Source organism: Aplysia californica, unplaced genomic scaffold, assembly GCF_000002075.1.
Source record: "Aplysia californica isolate F4 #8 unplaced genomic scaffold, AplCal3.0 scaffold00028, whole genome shotgun sequence".
Classification (NCBI taxonomy): Eukaryota; Metazoa; Mollusca; class Gastropoda; order Aplysiida; family Aplysiidae; genus Aplysia; species Aplysia californica.
The window spans coordinates 1,567,182-1,584,245 of NW_004797298.1; the positions used below are offsets into that span (position 1 = coordinate 1,567,182).

Consider the following 17,064-nt stretch of genomic DNA (forward strand, 5'->3'; position numbering starts at 1 on the left):
GAGAGAGAGAGAGAGAGAGAGAGAGAGAGAGAGAGGGGGGGGGGGGGGGGGGGTATTGAGAGGAAAAAAAGAAATGAGAGAAACAGGCATATTTTAAAACTTCTATGGTGTGTTTTACGGCGCTCGCAACTGGTCATATGATCGTGCGAGACACATTAAACATTTTCAGTTGAGAAATTTTGAATTTTGCCCGGTTTTCAGCTGAAACCTACTCTTATCAATTTTGGACCTCCAAGGATCTTTAACGTGTGCATCTTGCACATGGGACCTCTTCGATTTTTAGCCCTTACCCGAGAAGGCTTGGTGTAGATCTTACCTACAATAAGATTAGAGGTGTGGTTGAAAGATACCCGTAGGAAGGAGCCAAAGAGTAGCTGTAGAAAGGCTGCAGAAAGTAGTCAGGAGCCTAGAGGAGGGGGCAAAGGAGGTGAGGGGGTGGGGAGCAAAAAGTGGAGACAAAAGCAGGTGACAGAACGTTTTTAGAGAGCAGGAAAGGATTGAAAAGGAGAACATTTGTAGAGAAGAAAATTTTCCGTCACTGTCGGAATTCGAAACCGGGTCCTATTAAATGAAAGGCGAATTTCATAACCTCTAGACCACGAAACCCTCAAGACAGGCAGAGATTGAGAGAGAGAGAGAGAGAGAGAGAGAGAGAGAGAGAGAGAGAGATAACAATGCATTCTTCAGGAAATACTATGTTGTAGTTTTTCTAAATAATCGTTCTCAAGTCCACCAGAATTGATTGATGCATGATTTCTATGATTTCAAACTCTTGTGTTGTTCTTATGCACAGTTGGATTGTAAATGGGCTGATTTATCAATGTCATGCTCATACCGGAACGACATAAGGGGAACTGCTGCTTTTTCTTTCTTCATTCTTACTTTCGTCATTTTTTCTATACTTCTTTTGCCTGTTTGTCACTCTCTTGTGAACTGCTATTTCCAGGGTGCCTTGCTATAAGTCGAAGTGCCGTTGAGGCTAGAGAGGTGAGCCGAGAAAGCCTGATTCCTCATTTGGACTTCTCTGTTGACATCCACCCCTCGGGGCTCATATGACTTTATGCAGTTGCTAGCGCAGTAAAACCTTACTAAAACTATTTTTTTCTAAAAACAACTCATGTGTCTCTCCCCCAAGGGTGTTGCTGGCATGCCAGGACTTCCCGGTCAGAACGGCCAGACAGGCTTGCCTGGTAGAGACGGTATTGACGGTATACCAGGAGCTCTTGGACCAATGGGACCCCCTGGACCCCCCGGACCCCCAGGACCTACTGGGTCAGGAAGTGGAACAGTCTTCTTCGGCAGTGGTGACGGTGAACTGGAGGTAGGAGAAGATTTGTATTTTATTTGGGGTCATGAAATACATTTGTTCTCTTTCTCTTAGTGTTCTTTTTTCTTTCTTTCTCTCTCTCTCTCTCCCTCTCTCTCTCTCTCGCTCTAACTCTCTCTCTCTCTAACTCTCTCTCTGTCTGTGCTCTTTCCATCTATCTATCTATCTATCTCTTTCTCTATCTCTCTGTCGCCCTCTCTCTTTACCGTCCTCTCTCTCTTTCTCTCACTCTCTCTCACTCTTTCTGTCTGTATCTCTCTGTCTTTCTCTCTCTTTGTTACCTTCTGTCTCTCTCTCTGCCTCTGTCTCTCTTGCCCTCTCACCCTCTCTCTTTCTCTCTCTCCCTGTCTCTCTCTCTTTCCCTGTCTCTCTCTCTCTCTTTCTGTCTCTCTCTCTCTTTTTTTCTCTCTCTGTCTATCTATCTATCTCTCTCACACTCTTTCTCTCGGTCGCCCTCTCTCTCTCTCTCTCTCTCTCTCTCTCTCTTTCTCTCTCTCTCTCTATCTCTCTCTCTCTCTCTTTCACATACCTATATACATGCACAAACACACACATGTACACACACAGAGGAGACGCCTCCTAGTTCATGTTTGGGTACAAGTGCACAGGGCTGCTCCCTATGATACAGGGTTGTATTACCTATATTATTATGTGTTCTTCACTTTATGGCAATTGATGAAAGTACCAGAGTAAATAAGTTCTTATCAGAGGTCTCCAATTTCTCCTGAACTTGAGAGAAACATTCCTCCTTATCCCAGTTGAAGTCTTACAAAACATGATGTAGGGAAGTAAAATTTAAAAGTGCACAGAGCTTGCTGCTTAGTGGGGATGTGTGCTATACAAATGCTATTTATTATGATTTTAAATGTACTAATTGCATTTATTATTCTTCACCCCCCCCCCAACCATCCACCACCACCCCCCTATCCCCCACCTACCCTGTCCCAACTCCCCCTCCCCCCTCCCCCTTCTCCTTACCCCTCTCCCTGCCCCTACCCCTACCCCTACCCCTACCTCACCCCTTCTCCCTCCCCCACCCATACCCATCCGGTCTGCAGGGTACTCCCGGACTCCCCGGACCCCGTGGCTTGCCAGGACCTCAGGGACCACAAGGTATCCAGGGTCTGAGAGGCCCGATTGGACAGCCAGGACCCCGCGGAGAGGAAGGAATTGTGGGACCCCCTGGAGATAAAGGAGAAAGAGTATGCCTTCTTTTCTTGCCGTGAAAACATGATGTAGTTCCTATGGGGAAATATAGAACCAACATCTGTGGTGTAGCAGTTAGATGCTCCACTGCCACATGAAGACCTTAGTTCAATTTCCATCTTGGTCTTTCCTGAACATCACAGCCCTCTCTAAGAGGGCTGGCCCTGACAGACATGAGTAAAGCTCGCCTCCTAAATTACCTAAACTTTATCGATGGGTGTGCATAAGTACCTACATGAAAAATAAAAACAACAAAAATTTAGGGATTGGAATTATTGAATTCTTAGACTGAGATAATAAAATCACCCTATTTTATTTTTTTTTTTAGTAAGGATGAATTTTTTGCCAGGTTTTAATAGTTTAAATGGATATGAATATAAAGACAAAGTTCAATTATGGATTCCCATAACTGGAAAATAGAAAATCATAGATTTTAGACTGCTCTTGTACTGTACTCTAACCTTGTTTTCAAGATCTTCCTCCCCATGGAACCTATTCTATGACATTAGACATGTACAACAGAACCCCCCACCCCCTAAAATATAAGGACAGTCAAACTTGCTTTACTAATTCTTCTTCTTCTTCCTCGTTCTCAATTACAGCAGCTAGACTGTCAGTCCGATGTCGTGCACAAACTGTGCAGTCGGCTTCAAATCTGAGAGACTGCCATAGAGCTTTCTCTCAAGGGGAGTCCCATTCTGCTACGTCAGTGTATGAAGAGTGGCGTAGTGTGGGCAGTGCTGAAGGATATGGTTAGCTCTAATGACTACCTGTCTAAGACAATCACCTGAACAAATGACCACTCCCCACTCCCTCCCTTGCATTTTTTTCTTAATTATAATGACACTGTCCGTGAAGATCGTCAGTTGAAGACAACGACTTTTCTTCTCTATAACGGATGGTTTCTTGGACAAGTTTGACTGTAGTTCTGTTTACTCTTCATGAATACATGAACGCAACACATCTGCTTTTTAGCTCGTTTTGACGATGGTCTCTCTCTCTCTCTCTGTCTGTCTGTCTGTCTGTCCCAGGGATTTGACGGAGAACAAGGTATCCCTGGCAACCATGGAGAGCCTGGAACCCCTGGCCGTGCTGGACCCCAGGGACCACAGGGAGAAGCAGGTCTGCCTGGACTGGATGGAGATAGAGGTCAAAAGGTGGGTCAAAGGGCATAAGTCAAGTCATTAGTTAGGCTGTGTCAGATACAAATACAAATTGCTAAGTTAATAATAATAATGATAGTATATGTAATGATAACGATAATAATGATAATAATAATAATAATAATAATAATAATAATAATAATAATAATAATGAATATAAGATTAAGAATAAAAATAATAATAATAATAATAATAATGAATATAAGATTAAGAATAAAAATAATAATAATAACAATAATAAAAATGGTAATAAAAATAAAGATGATTTTTAAGAATTATTAATAATATTTATAATAATAATAATATAATGAAAATGATAATGATAATAATGACAATAATAAAAATAATAATAATAATAGTAGTAATAATAATAATAACATTTGTGTAGAACACTGTCCCATTTGAGTATGTAAGCCATAAGTTCAATGCTTTGTTCCTCTTCAGGGAGATAGAGGCGAGCCAGGCCCAGCTGCCCCCATCCCCCCGGCACCACTCTCCAAGCCAGGACCCCAGGGACCCCAGGGTCTGCAAGGACCCCCAGGACCCCCCGGACTCCCAGGCCGACCAGCTGTGGCGTTGTCCGACTCAACAGTTGAGGTGGCTGGTGAGCCTGGCCTTCCGGTACGTGTTTGTGGCTTTTGTGTGTGTGTGAGGGTTACTTGTTGAGGTGTTTGTTGTTTTGTTGTGGGGGTTTCAGAGAGGGGGGGGGGGGGTATTGTGTTTAGAGGGGGGGAGTTGGTGTTGCTTTTCTTCTTGCTTTTTTGTTTGTTTCTTGTGCTTTTTGGGGGGAGGGGGGAAGGGCAGTTTCTTGTTAATTTCAGTGATGATATCTTTAAAGATTGCGGAATAAATTTTAATGAAATCTTTTTCTTAAAATCTCTTATGAAACAAGGTAGTCAAGTTTATGAAGCGATGCTAAGGTGCTGTTAATTAGCTTTGCTGTATCTTCCATTATAGGAATGAAGGAGAATTACGCTAGCTTGTTTGTGCTGTGTTTTGATATAGTTGTTTTTTTAGATGCATTGTTCAGTGTGAGACACTGATGAACGGACTGTTAATATTGTTAGTCTTGTTACAAATCCGTTTGTGAAGGTAACAACAGGGTTCTTTTTGTTGTTATCAATCCAGCAGTGTTCTGTCTACTTTTTATGCCATATAATGTAGTGCAGTCTCAGAATGCTTCATTATTTTCTTCTTAAATCCCCCAGGGTGAAAAGGGAGCAAAGGGTGAGCCTGGTATTATCGGTTTGCAAGGATTCCCAGGAGACGTTGGCCGTTCAGGAGCACCCGGCTTGAATGGAGAGCCAGGAGAGCCCGGAATGGATGGACTGCCTGTGAGTTGATTTTGTCATACTTTTAATTCTTTCCGAACGTAGTTTTTTTTGGACCTAGACATAATTAACTTGTGGCTCGATATGTCTATGCAGGTGTACAAAATAACTTCATAGAAGCATAACCATCCCTCAAAACGTAACATATGATATACCAAATTGAAGGAAATTGAATGAGGAATACATCCCAATATGAAACAAGATTAATTTTGAACATAAGTATGCATTAACAGGGTTAGAAATGGTGATGGTGAGGAGAAAAATAAATTTTGACAGAAAAAATTAATTTACCAAACATGTGAAAGCAAATCAGCATAGCTTTCTTATCATATACGGGCCAAGAGCATAATCCATAAATTTATGAATGCACAGCTTTTTATTTGAAAGCAATATTCCTCATTTTAGGAAGTTATTATATTTTTACTGAGTCCGGTAACTTCGGTTTGTTGATACAAAACTGCAAGACCTAATTCTCTCGTTTTTCCCCAAACCCACGTTTTGACAAAGTGAAACTAGATGTTTTCGTTTCCTAAATCCTTTCCAAATTTTTCAATAGCAATAAAAAGTCATTGTAAATGACGGATCGTGTTAAAATGTAACAAAACTGAGGTACTCTATCACAGCCGATGTATCGGCAATACGTCCAAAAGGGGTGTGCTCTTGCACTGCCCTCCCGCCAATATATCGGGGATATGTGTGCAAAGAGTTAATAATAGATAACATAATTTGTGTAGCGCAAATCCCCACTGGGGGGCTCTCGTGGCCTAGAGGTTAAGGTGTTGGCCTCTCATTCAAAGGTCCCGGGTTCGAATCCGGGTAGCGACCAAAAAATTTTCTTCTCTAAAATTGTCTCCTTTCACCTCCTTTCCTGCTCTCTAGCAATGTTCTGTTGTCTGCTTTCATTTCCACTTTCTGCCCCCATCCCCTCACCTCTTTTGCCCCCTCCTCTGGGCTCCTGACTCTTTCTGCAGCCTTTCTACTGCTACTCCTTGGCTCCCCCTTACCGCTGTCTTTCTGCCACACCCCTGATCTTCTGGTAGGAAAGATCTACACTTAGCCTTCTCGGACAAGGGCAAAAAATCTCGGAGGGCCCGTGTGCAAGTTGCACACGTTAAAGATCCCTTGGTGGTCTAAAATCGATAAGAGTAGGCTTCGGCCGCCACCCGGGCAAAATTCAAAATTTCCTACCAACTGAAAACATTAGGTGTGTCCCGCGCGCTCATATGACCTATGCAGTTGCGAGCGCCGTAAAACACTTTACAAAAACAAAACAAAAAAAAACAAATCCCCACTCGACAGCAAGCTCTATGTACTTCACAATATATAGGAGCCTACTATTATCCCAGCGACCTGAGAGCACTCTGAAACAACTTCAACTTCCTGGGAAGCATACAGTGCAAGCAGCCATTAAAGGCGCTAAAACACTAACATACTGACAAGATCTTTCACTGTCTATGGCCGGGTACCCATTCCCACCTGGGAGAAGTGAGGAAAATTCGTGTAAAGTGCCTTTCCCAAGGACACAACATCTGGCCCGTGGCTCGAACCCCCGAACTCGCAACCTCATGATTATAAGTCTGGTAGCCTAACCACTAGGCCACCTATGACACACTTTTGACATATCTCAGTCTCTTAACTGTCTAGTATTGTCAGGGATGGGCAGGATGGATCAGGACTTTCCCAGAATTCAAGATTTTCATTTTTACTCTGCTGTTAACAATAGGTTCTGAACTTCTTCTCTGTGTTTTTGCAGAATGTAAATTTGAATAAAATTTGTTCTCTGTCATGCCAGATCTGGGTTATTTCTCATTTCTTAAGTCTTTTTGCAACTCTGTACTTTCATGTTCGAAAACCTTAAAGTTCAGTACAATGGTGGGCTATCAGTTTCTTTTTTATTTTTATTTATGTTTTCTGCAGAACATTTGACCCAAAGCTCCTTTGATTTTGAGAAATGCATGATGGTGATACGAATAATAATGATAGTAATGAAAAGAAAAAGATGACATCAACAGTAACAACAACAACAATGATAATAACAACCACAACAACAATAAATATCGCTCAAAATGATAATAATTATTTCTGTTCACTCATAGACCATCAACCCCTAACTGGTCTGTCATTTTTTTACCTAGGGACCTAAGGGAGACACAGGAGAGCGTGGTCTTGTCGGTCTCACCGGACCTCAAGGACCCACTGGACTTCAAGGACCCCCAGGACCTCCCGGAGAAGTGAGAGATGTCAGCGGTGGTCTTGGCGTCCTCGGACCGAAGGTATGATTGCTCACACTGGTGGAGCATCTTTTGCTGGGGAAGTTTCTTGTAGTTTGGAAAATAGAATGTGCTAAATATTTGGTCACTTTTAAGGACAAGCGGGCTAACCCAGATGTCGGAATTTCCAGAAATCTTGACCTACACAGAAGTGGGCATTGCCTTTCCTATAGGAGAAGTTTGGTTTCGTTGATGTGTATATTTGTTTGATTATAAAGAAAACTCTCCTTGTCTTTTAAAGAAACTGAACAAGGGACAAACACTTTACCTTCGATTTTCTCAAAACAGCCTTTTTCTGGATAGCCCCCTTTTGCTTAAAAGCAACCATTTTATTTTGTTCAATGATAAAGCATGTTCCTTTTAGTGTTTACATCTCTCTATATAAACCGCCTCTTAAATAACCTAAGAGTGTTGATAGGGGCGCTAAACCTATACTTTTTCTCCTTTTTTTTCGGCATCTTTATATTATGACAGTCTGTATTACTTTTCTAGTCATGCAAAAAATAATCTCTAACATTGTAAAACATTTCAGCTCATGTAAAAGAGAACAGCCTTCCACAATCTTTGAGCGATCTGATCATCAAATAAGCAAAAGATATGACTTCCATCACATTTCAAGAACACATTATACTTTATATTCCCATATTTCTTCTGGATTGCATCACACTATGCGTGTTGGCCCTGATTTGCAGAGTCAGAACATTACTCATTTTAAATTTGTAAAAGTAAGATGAGATAAGATAAGATACGATACGATAAGATAAGATGTGATAAGATAAGATGTGATAAGATAAGATGAGATGATACTTTATTGTCCCAGAGGGAAATTTTTTTAGGCTGTACAGGGATGGTAAAAACACATTCAGGTACTGTGTACATAGAATTTAAATTACATATTATTCTCATTAAAATTCAATATAAAGAGAAAAGTAAAGTTGAGGGGCAGAGAAGGGGTTATTGAAAAAAGGTCACTCATTATTTTCAAATTGGTCAGCCAGATAACAGGACTGAAGCAGACTTAGAGGAATTGTTTAATGACATTTTTGTGTTTGTTCCCACAGGGCGAGCCAGGTGAGCCAGGACCTATTGGTCCCCGCGGACCGGTCGGACGCAGAGGAGAGATGGGTCTCCCAGGATTTGTTGTAAGTTGTTATTTTTGTTTAGGATGCTTTTGTTGAAATAATTATGTATAGGTGGGTGTGGGAATGTATGTTTCTGTGTGTGTGTGAGTGGGATTTGTTTGTTGTTTTTTGTGTGTGTGTGCTTGTGTGTGCATATGTGTGTGTGTTTGTCTGTGTTTTCATATTTCTACATTATACTGAATTATTGTCTATCATTCTATTTACTTTATATAAAAAGTAGGACATCATTCTGAATAACTACTCCATCTTCTGATAAACTACTCCCTCATTCGGAATTACTACTCGGTCATTGTGAATTACTCCACCGCTCCAACCAACTTAATTAGTTACTTACTCACCCACATCATTCTCATGATTGGCTCCACTACATTCCTGAGGTTCTTACGATCCCTGTGATTGGTCGCAATTGGCTCCGCTACTTTCCTGAGTTTTTTACATTGCCCGTGATTGGTCACATTTCAGGGACGTCCTGGCTTGCGTGGTCGTCGTGGACCGGCTGGTTACGGTGTGCCAGGAGATAAGGGAGAGCGTGGTTTCCCTGGCCGCCCAGGCAGAACTGCCATTTTGGACGCCAGCACTGCAGCTGCCCTGCCCGGACCTAAGGGAGATGAGGTATGTTGGGATTCGGTTTTGCTTACCGCTGTAATTTTATTAACTATTGAAATTATTTAATTATTTGAGCGGATTTTGTGTTTCAGTGATTTTTCCATTTTTTTGTTTTGTTTTGTTAGAGTGTTTTTTGGTCTTATTATTGTTGGAGGGGGGGGGGGGTTTGTTGTGGAGGGGCAGGATGCGATTCCATCAGCTGCTTTAAAAAAAAATTTCATCTTCTTCTGCCTTGTTCTCGATGACAGCAGCTAGACAGTCTGTCCGATGTTCGCGCACAAACTGTGCAGTCCGCTTCAAATCTGCCACGTCTGTGTACGAAGGGTGGCGTAGTGCTGAAGGATATGACATAGACATTGACCTTGACGATTAGTTGTTTGAGGCTCTAAGTAGAGCCTGTTCAACTATCTGGTAATGAATTACAATAATGCATTGCGTGCAGGCTAGACAAATCAGTTTTGGCAGGTGGGGTTGTAAATAGTTGGGAGATCTTTCCAGTATTCGTCCAGACGTCTCTTAAATGTGTCCACGTTTGGAGCTGGCTCCACTGAATCGGGGAGATTGTACCAAATAGTATTAACCCTATTCTCAAAAACGTTTGCCCTCACACGCAATCTGCTTCTTATATGATATGGTTGGCATCCTCTTGGTCGTGTCCACATTCACAGATCGCGGACTCTCCTGCTTTTAATTAATTTATTTAATCAAATACTGTTTGTAACACCGAGAGTATGAACAGTAATTCTATAGAAGTTTATGTCATTATGTCGACATCTTTAGCTGTCTTAAAACATGCTTGTGCTTTTTGTCCATCCCCACAGGGATCAAGAGGACCTCGAGGTGTGGCTGGACCCCAAGGACCCCCCGGACCCCCAGGACCCGCAGGGACTGGTGCTGGGCCTGATGGAGTTATTCTGGGTACGTCATCTATAGGATCAATTCTGTAATGCTGTGACCTCTGTTTTTCTTGTCCTTCAGCTTAACATCTGATAAGGACATGTCTGCCTTTCCTGTCCATTTGCTTAAATTTGGTTGACGACCCTGATGCCTTGAATGGTCACTTCTTGTTTTGGGGTTTTGTTTCTTTTTGTGAAAACTTTTATTCAGTAATTAATTATCTTATTGTGAAGTGCCTCTTTTTCGAGTGTTTCCTTCATTTCCAAAGTTTCCTCTTTTGTGTGTGTGCATAAAGCAGGATTGGAATTAATTTTTTAATTGATATGAATTTTCACTTTCATATGGATGAATGACTTATATAATAGATTTGAATATAGAAAGAATTTATCCAGTGCTATAACTCTTCATAGACTAAGTATGTAGTCACAGTCCTTTTCATTGAAGTTTACAAATATTTCCCATCGCTTTCCCTAAGAGACCAGGAAATGGTACTCTGAGTGTATCTTTTGAATCCAAAGGATTCTTTTTAACTACTGAAGAAAAAGGGTTGTGAAATTTTGTTCTATATTTTCTCATGATTTAAGAACAAGAGAAGATATAGTGCGGTGATCTGTTGCTTTTGCGAAAGCTCAGAATATGAAAAAGTGTAACTGTTTTTCAATGAGATAAAGTTTTAATTTATTTGTTTTTTTTGCGTGTTCTCTGTTCCCACCTGTAGCAGAGAAAGGTGAAAAGGGTGAGAAGGGCTTCCCTGGAAGAGATGGCAACGATGGTAGACCAGGAAGAGAGGTAAGCAATATCAAAAACTTGTTCTTTTGATTGAAAGTTAAATTTTGATATATCTCTTGAATCGGCTGGGGTTTTAGTGTTGAAGTTTTTATCATTTCAAGATTTTTTAAATTCGAGATATGCATTCTCTATAATTACATTCTTAAGTTTAAGTAATACAAACCATCCCTGTAATCTCCCGTGTTAGGGTCTTCCTAAATTATTTAAGTATAATTTTATGAATATAAAAGTAACTTTAAAAAATGGGCTGTAGCTGCCTGTCAAGCAAGGATTAACTCTATGGTCAATATATATATATATGTATATATATATATAGTGGATGTAATATAGTATATATAAACTGCTCTGTGAGATGAAGATCTCCCAGTCAGTTGCTTCCTAAACTCTAGCAGCAAGCTCATATGACGTTATGCAGTTGCGAGCGCTGTAAAATACTTACAAAAAAAGAAGAAAAAACTCTAGCAGGGGTACAAGGAAAAGTAATTTCATGAATTATCCCCAACTTTCTTTCCCCTCCCCTGTCTATATCACCACCCCCCCTCCCCCCCCCCCCCCACCTTCGGTGACCGCAGGGACCCCAGGGTGCGGATGGTGACACTGGTCTCCGCGGACCCCCCGGACCCCCTGGACCCCCAGGCTTGTCCAACATTGGATCATTCGGCAGCGGTGATGGCGAGGTGGTTATCAGGGGACCGGCCGGACCAGAGGGACCCGTCGGACCTCAAGGAGAGAGGGTTTGTACACACCGGACATTGTGCTTGTTGTGCTGGGTTAGGTTTTTTTGTACGGTATCACGCAATCGGAATATTTTCAATTGTGGGTGGTTGTTGGGTGCTCTTGTATGGTTTGCTCCTTCTTTTCTTTCAAACGTCTTTCGTCATTAAGTCTTCTCCAAAATTGTGAAAATCGTGTTTATTGCAGTTTTTAAATCTGTAATATCAGTTACATAAGTTCAAGAAATATTTTAGTCAAAATTGGAAATTTAAATGTTGATAAAAGCAAATGTAGATAGGCCTTTATAAAGTAGGTAGGCCCTACAATATAATAGTGAACGTTTTTTTCTCTCTCATGAATTGGTTTTTTTCTTGGCTCAAGACATTGTAACCACTGGCAGCCGATGTGCTTCTTTTTCCTGAAACAAAAGAAACCGTCTGTCTCCCACTATAGGTCATTGAAAGACTTTTCTAATAGGTCCAGATGCCAAGAGCGATATGCCTGCGGCTAAAGGGATTTGAAAGCAATAACAACAACAACGACAGGTCCTGCGTCTTTACTTTCCCTCACCCTCTGTCATTTCTGTCTGTTTGTCTTGCTTTTTCCCATCACTTAATGACCATTATGTTGTCGATATGCTTCTTTTCGCTCACACAAAACTAACCTTCTGTTTCCCAAATGTAGGTGGTTGGAAGGCTCTTCTGATAGGTCCTACAACTTTACTTTCCCTTACTCTCATTCATTTCTGTTTGCTTGTCTCAATTTTTCCCAGTATTTAATGACCATCATTGTTTCGATATGCTTCTTTTTCCTCACTTTTTCTCAGCACTAAAAAACATTAATGCATTGGATATAATTTTGGCTTCTTTTTCTTCACTCTTGTGTTACAACGCGGTGAAATCAGGCGCTCATCAGTTTTGGGACATAAGGAATTATTGAAATCATCTTACAGCTTGGTCATAATTTGTCTATATTTCGAGAAAAAAATACCCATCTGTCTTGAATAGAACCGGAGATATTTTTGATTGAAGAAACATGAGGTTTCCTGGTTTCAGACCTAAAATTAGTGAGAAAACGGCTGTCAAAGTTTGTTGACTTCCATTGCTTGAGAGTCCTTGGAAACTGTAAATTTACATCTTTTATTATTTTAGTCAACGTTTTTCAGTAAAATCCTCACAAAAATGTGTTTTGAAATGGACGTAAAAGGTGTTGAGCTAAAAAAAAAAAAAAAATTCGGAAAAAATTGTCTGAAGGCGAAAAATGCCTGTTTCTTTGATGTCATCATTTGGCGGGCACCTGATTTCACCAAATTGCCTCACATATGACCATTATGTTATAGACATTATGCTTCTTTTCCCTCACCACAAACAAACCATCTGTCTGGCAGGGCCCACGTGGACCAGCTGGCGTCGGAATCGAGGGACCTCGCGGCAGACCGGGACAGGCTGGTCTCCCAGGACCACCCGGATCTCCAGGCTTGGGAATTGCCGGACCCCCTGGACCCCCCGGAACACCAGGAATCCCCGGAGAGAGCACCGGAAGTGGGCGGGACCGTTACAGAGGACCCCCAGGACCCCCAGGACCTCCGGGACCCCCAGGGCCTCTCGGTGGAGTGGGAAGTGGCGGCACGGAGACCGTCATCGGCTTTGGAAGTACTGTGGGAGCTGGCGGCAGCAGGGTGAGTGGCTGGGAGTTTTTACATCCATTTAACATAATAATATATTTGGGTAAGAGGCTAAAGGGAAGACCACGTTGAACTAAGAGAAGAGTCACAGAGAAAGATATAAAGAAAAGAAGGAAATCAGAATACTATGGAGAGACTAGACAAGGAAAGATAACACTTTGCAGTCACTAGGTGCAATAATGCGCTGGTGACAATGATCTATTCCGGTTGCCTGGCGCAGTTTTGCGGCAGGCCCGAGAAGCCTGTTGCTGTCGCTCTCCTGGCTGGGTGACCAAATGGGGTATTTTTTTATTGCTGGTTGTGTGACTGCAAAGTGTTAAAGGTGGAAACTGTTTGTTCATGCCCTATACCCTGATGCAGGCTGTGAAAAGCAAAGATGATGATCATGAACATTATTTAGAAAATTTTGTTTTTGCTATGTGATTTTAAGAAACTAAAATAAAAATTTGGAGTTTAGTGTTTTTGTGTATCACCCTCAACATTGTTTAGACAGCTTTTTTACAGTGCAGCTTTGACCTCACTTATCAAGGCTAACTAAGGCTATCTCAGCAAAATGATGCAGATACTGTTTAAAACATGTTTTCCCTTTATGAATTGAACGCATTTCATTTTTGTGCTAGAAAAAGAATCAAACCTTCTGTCTCGGACACATATATGTGAGGGTTTGTTCTTGTCTGGACATGATAAAAGTAATTCAAAGGAAAGAGAAAGGGGAGACAGAAAAAAAGAAGCAGTGGAGGGATAGCTAAGAAATAATACCTTACAGGAGAATCTTTATTTCTTTTGCTGTTCTGAGAGACAGTGTTACACGATCTAAGATGCTCATATTTTATGTCCTTTTTTAAAATGTTTGTGCTATGTATTATTATAGATTGTAAAGTGCATAGAGTTTGCTGTTGAGCAGGGATATGAGCTATACAAGCTATTTATTTATTTGTATTTTTATTATCATTATTGTTACTGTTATTTTTACTATTATTATTGTTATTATTATTATTATTATTATTATTGTAGTTGTTGCAGTGGATTTTGATGTGAAGCCACAAACAATTCACTTTGGGGGGTTTTATATTTTCCCAGGGTGCTGTGGTCTACGAGAACATGAATGCCCTCTTGCAGGCTGCATCCAATCTTCCAGTAGGCATGCTGGCCTTTGTCATTGACCGAGAGTTTGTCTACGTGCGTGTCCGCGATGGTCTTCAGATGGTGCAGGTAACGTACTCTTTGACATTCTATATTTTGTCACTCAAATTTGGGGAAATAGGAAGATTCACTCTTTGACAAAATTATATTAGAAAAAAGCTTGGGGGGAGGGGGGAGGGGTAAATCTGTTGTTCACTGGACGAAAAAGTACAGGAAATAGTATGCTCTGACCTGGAGAAGAATTATACTATGGGTTCGTCAAATGCAACAAAAAAAAGAATAGTGGGTGATATTTTGTTTGTTTCACATGTCTTTTCACATGTGAGATGATAATATATGGAGCAACAATTTCCTGACTTGTGTTTGTTGTTTGTTATTTCAGCTTGGACAGACGATAGCCCTCCCAGTCGAGAGACCTACTGTAAGTTTTGTTATTGTTCTCTTCACTCTAATCACTCCTTATTATACTCTCTCTGCTTCCACAGACCCTATGTGAACTCTTTCACCATAACTATGACGCTGATTCCCCCCTCCTACCCCCTCCTCATTTTACCCCCTCCCACCAATATTATTGAGTAGAGTTTTCATACTTGTTACTGAATTTCGCATTACAATACTAAGTATGTTCCTTTCTCTGTGGTTATATTTCTATGTAGGCTACGTAGGAGTAATGTTAAAAAAAACAAAAGTAACTGGTATATGGCTGTTAGTGGCCAATACTTTTTTCGACACCAATAAGATCCTCATCTCTCTTTGTGCAGAGATTTACGATCATATGGTCGAATTATTGAGAGGAAGATGCTGACGCATTTGTGCGAAAATGATAGAGTACTTTCGTTTAAAAGAGAAATATTGAAAGAGATATTATGTTTATTGAGTTTTGAAGAGTGGACATTATTAATTCTTATTGGACATCACGAATGAATTTTTAATCCTGGCAAAATACACAATACGAGATGACACTCACCCTTTCTGGGGTCCTTACAGATCTTGTGTGATATCTACCTTAATTCTATGACAAGAGCTTTTACTAGAATGATGAGTGTAACAGAACTGGTTTCAGTTACTCACGCGAAATGTGCACTGCATCTGTGAATGACTACAGAGCACGTCATTACGATATGTTGGTGTGACCTTGACTTGACTCTGCACTGGTCATGTCATGTCATGCTCACGGCTGCAACTTTTTTGGCTCAAGTTTGCTCGTCAGGTCTCGCACTGATATAATATTATTACTGGCGCAGTTATTCCTGTCTACTGCACTCTCAAGTTACTAATTATAATCTGTTTCACAAACACCTACTTATTACCTCATTTTCCCTTCCTGGGAAATTCTCAACACTTAATTAATATCGTGGGACCAAATCATAGCTGGATATCCCCTGACCATAGTTGGAAATGTAACTCATATTTGAGTTTAAATTTTTGCTGCGACAGTGTTGTGCAGCAAGCCAGGCAATGATCGTGGGTGTGTGTAGAGAGAAGAACCCCGATAACCATTATGCTCTCCACAGTACCCCTTTGGAGAAGTTACGTTCCATTGTTCTGTCTGACGAGATTAGAAGTTTACAATATCAATCTTCCATGTTTTGTTCATAATATTGATTCCTGATTGAACCTTCAGGGTTGGGTTTTGGAAGTTTAGGGGGGGGGGGGTGCTAATGACGAATGTAATAACAATAACAATTATTATAATTTTATACGCTTCTTGTTTAACCTTGAAGCAAAGAATGTACTGCTTATTTCACCACTTAGGAGTGTATTTTGGATGCCTTTTGCAACATTTTTACAAACGTAATTCTTGTAAGTTTACATAGTCTTTTCACTCCTATATATTATATAGGAGTTGTAATAATACTGTTTAATACCCACTCTTAAGAAAGCACAATAAGAACTGATTTGCTCATCTTCCTGCCCCATGTTCCGTGCAACAGTTTGTAGTGAGTGATGGTAGTTGATAAGAAAGTGTGTGTTATGCTGTATTTTTGTGACTATGAACTTTGACGACATACTACATTTGTGCGGATGAGATTTCAGCATCTCTTGACGTGAAGATAGCTACCCCAGACACTGATTTGCATCTTCAGAGAATGATCTGTACCCACGGGCATTTCTGATTCTCTGCGTAGATGCGTTCACTTTCTTTCCTAGCAACATTTATTTTATTATTATTATTATTATATCTATTTTGTTCTATCTATCATACCATCTTAATTTGCTATCTCTTACTTATATCATCCTCTTTTTTATATTTTGTTTGCGCTATTCACACATGCTATTTTTGGTTGCTTTGTATTCATGCAATTATTCGTCCAATTTTTGTTTCATTTTAGCACTCTATTTGTTCTTCTCTACCGACACCATATCCCTACACTTCTCATCTATCTTCAACCGTTTCCCAACTCCCTCCTCTCTTCCTATCCCCGCTCCCTCCTCCCCATCCCCTCCTCCACCCTTCACCATCGTCTGCTCCCTACCGACCACCGCCTCCTCCTCTCTCCTCCTCTCTCCTCCCCCCTCCCCACCTTCTCCCCTCTACCCCCTCCCCACCATTCACTACCACCAGCTTCATACCGACCACTGCCACCCTAACCCCACCCCACATTCCCTGTACCAACCACCATCACACTCCACTCTTTTCCCCATGTTCATCCTCAACATCCCCGTATACCCTTCCATCGACCCACCACCATCGTCACCACCTCCATGTCACTCCTACCCACCCAGCATCTCCACAATCGCCAAAATCCCATCGCTCAGTACAACCATCACTACCTCTACCAACAAACATG

The 17,064-nt window shown here is 41.0% G+C and overlaps 1 protein-coding gene across 1 annotated transcript in view; it reads left to right on the forward strand.

The window, feature by feature from the left end:
• Positions 1 to 17,064, forward strand: part of LOC101855544 (collagen alpha-1(I) chain) — a gene marked incomplete at its 5' end in the record, with an annotated part of 40,753 nt that overhangs the window by 8,146 nt on the left and 15,543 nt on the right. Inside the window, 14 exon segments of the mRNA XM_035973615.1 lie at positions 1,136 to 1,321; positions 2,386 to 2,529; positions 3,565 to 3,690; positions 4,141 to 4,317; positions 4,905 to 5,030; positions 7,163 to 7,300; positions 8,359 to 8,439; positions 8,902 to 9,051; positions 9,867 to 9,963; positions 10,661 to 10,731; positions 11,304 to 11,465; positions 12,833 to 13,123; positions 14,210 to 14,341; positions 14,655 to 14,693. Coding sequence (XP_035829508.1) covers positions 1,136 to 1,321; positions 2,386 to 2,529; positions 3,565 to 3,690; positions 4,141 to 4,317; positions 4,905 to 5,030; positions 7,163 to 7,300; positions 8,359 to 8,439; positions 8,902 to 9,051; positions 9,867 to 9,963; positions 10,661 to 10,731; positions 11,304 to 11,465; positions 12,833 to 13,123; positions 14,210 to 14,341; positions 14,655 to 14,693 — 1,920 coding nt within the window.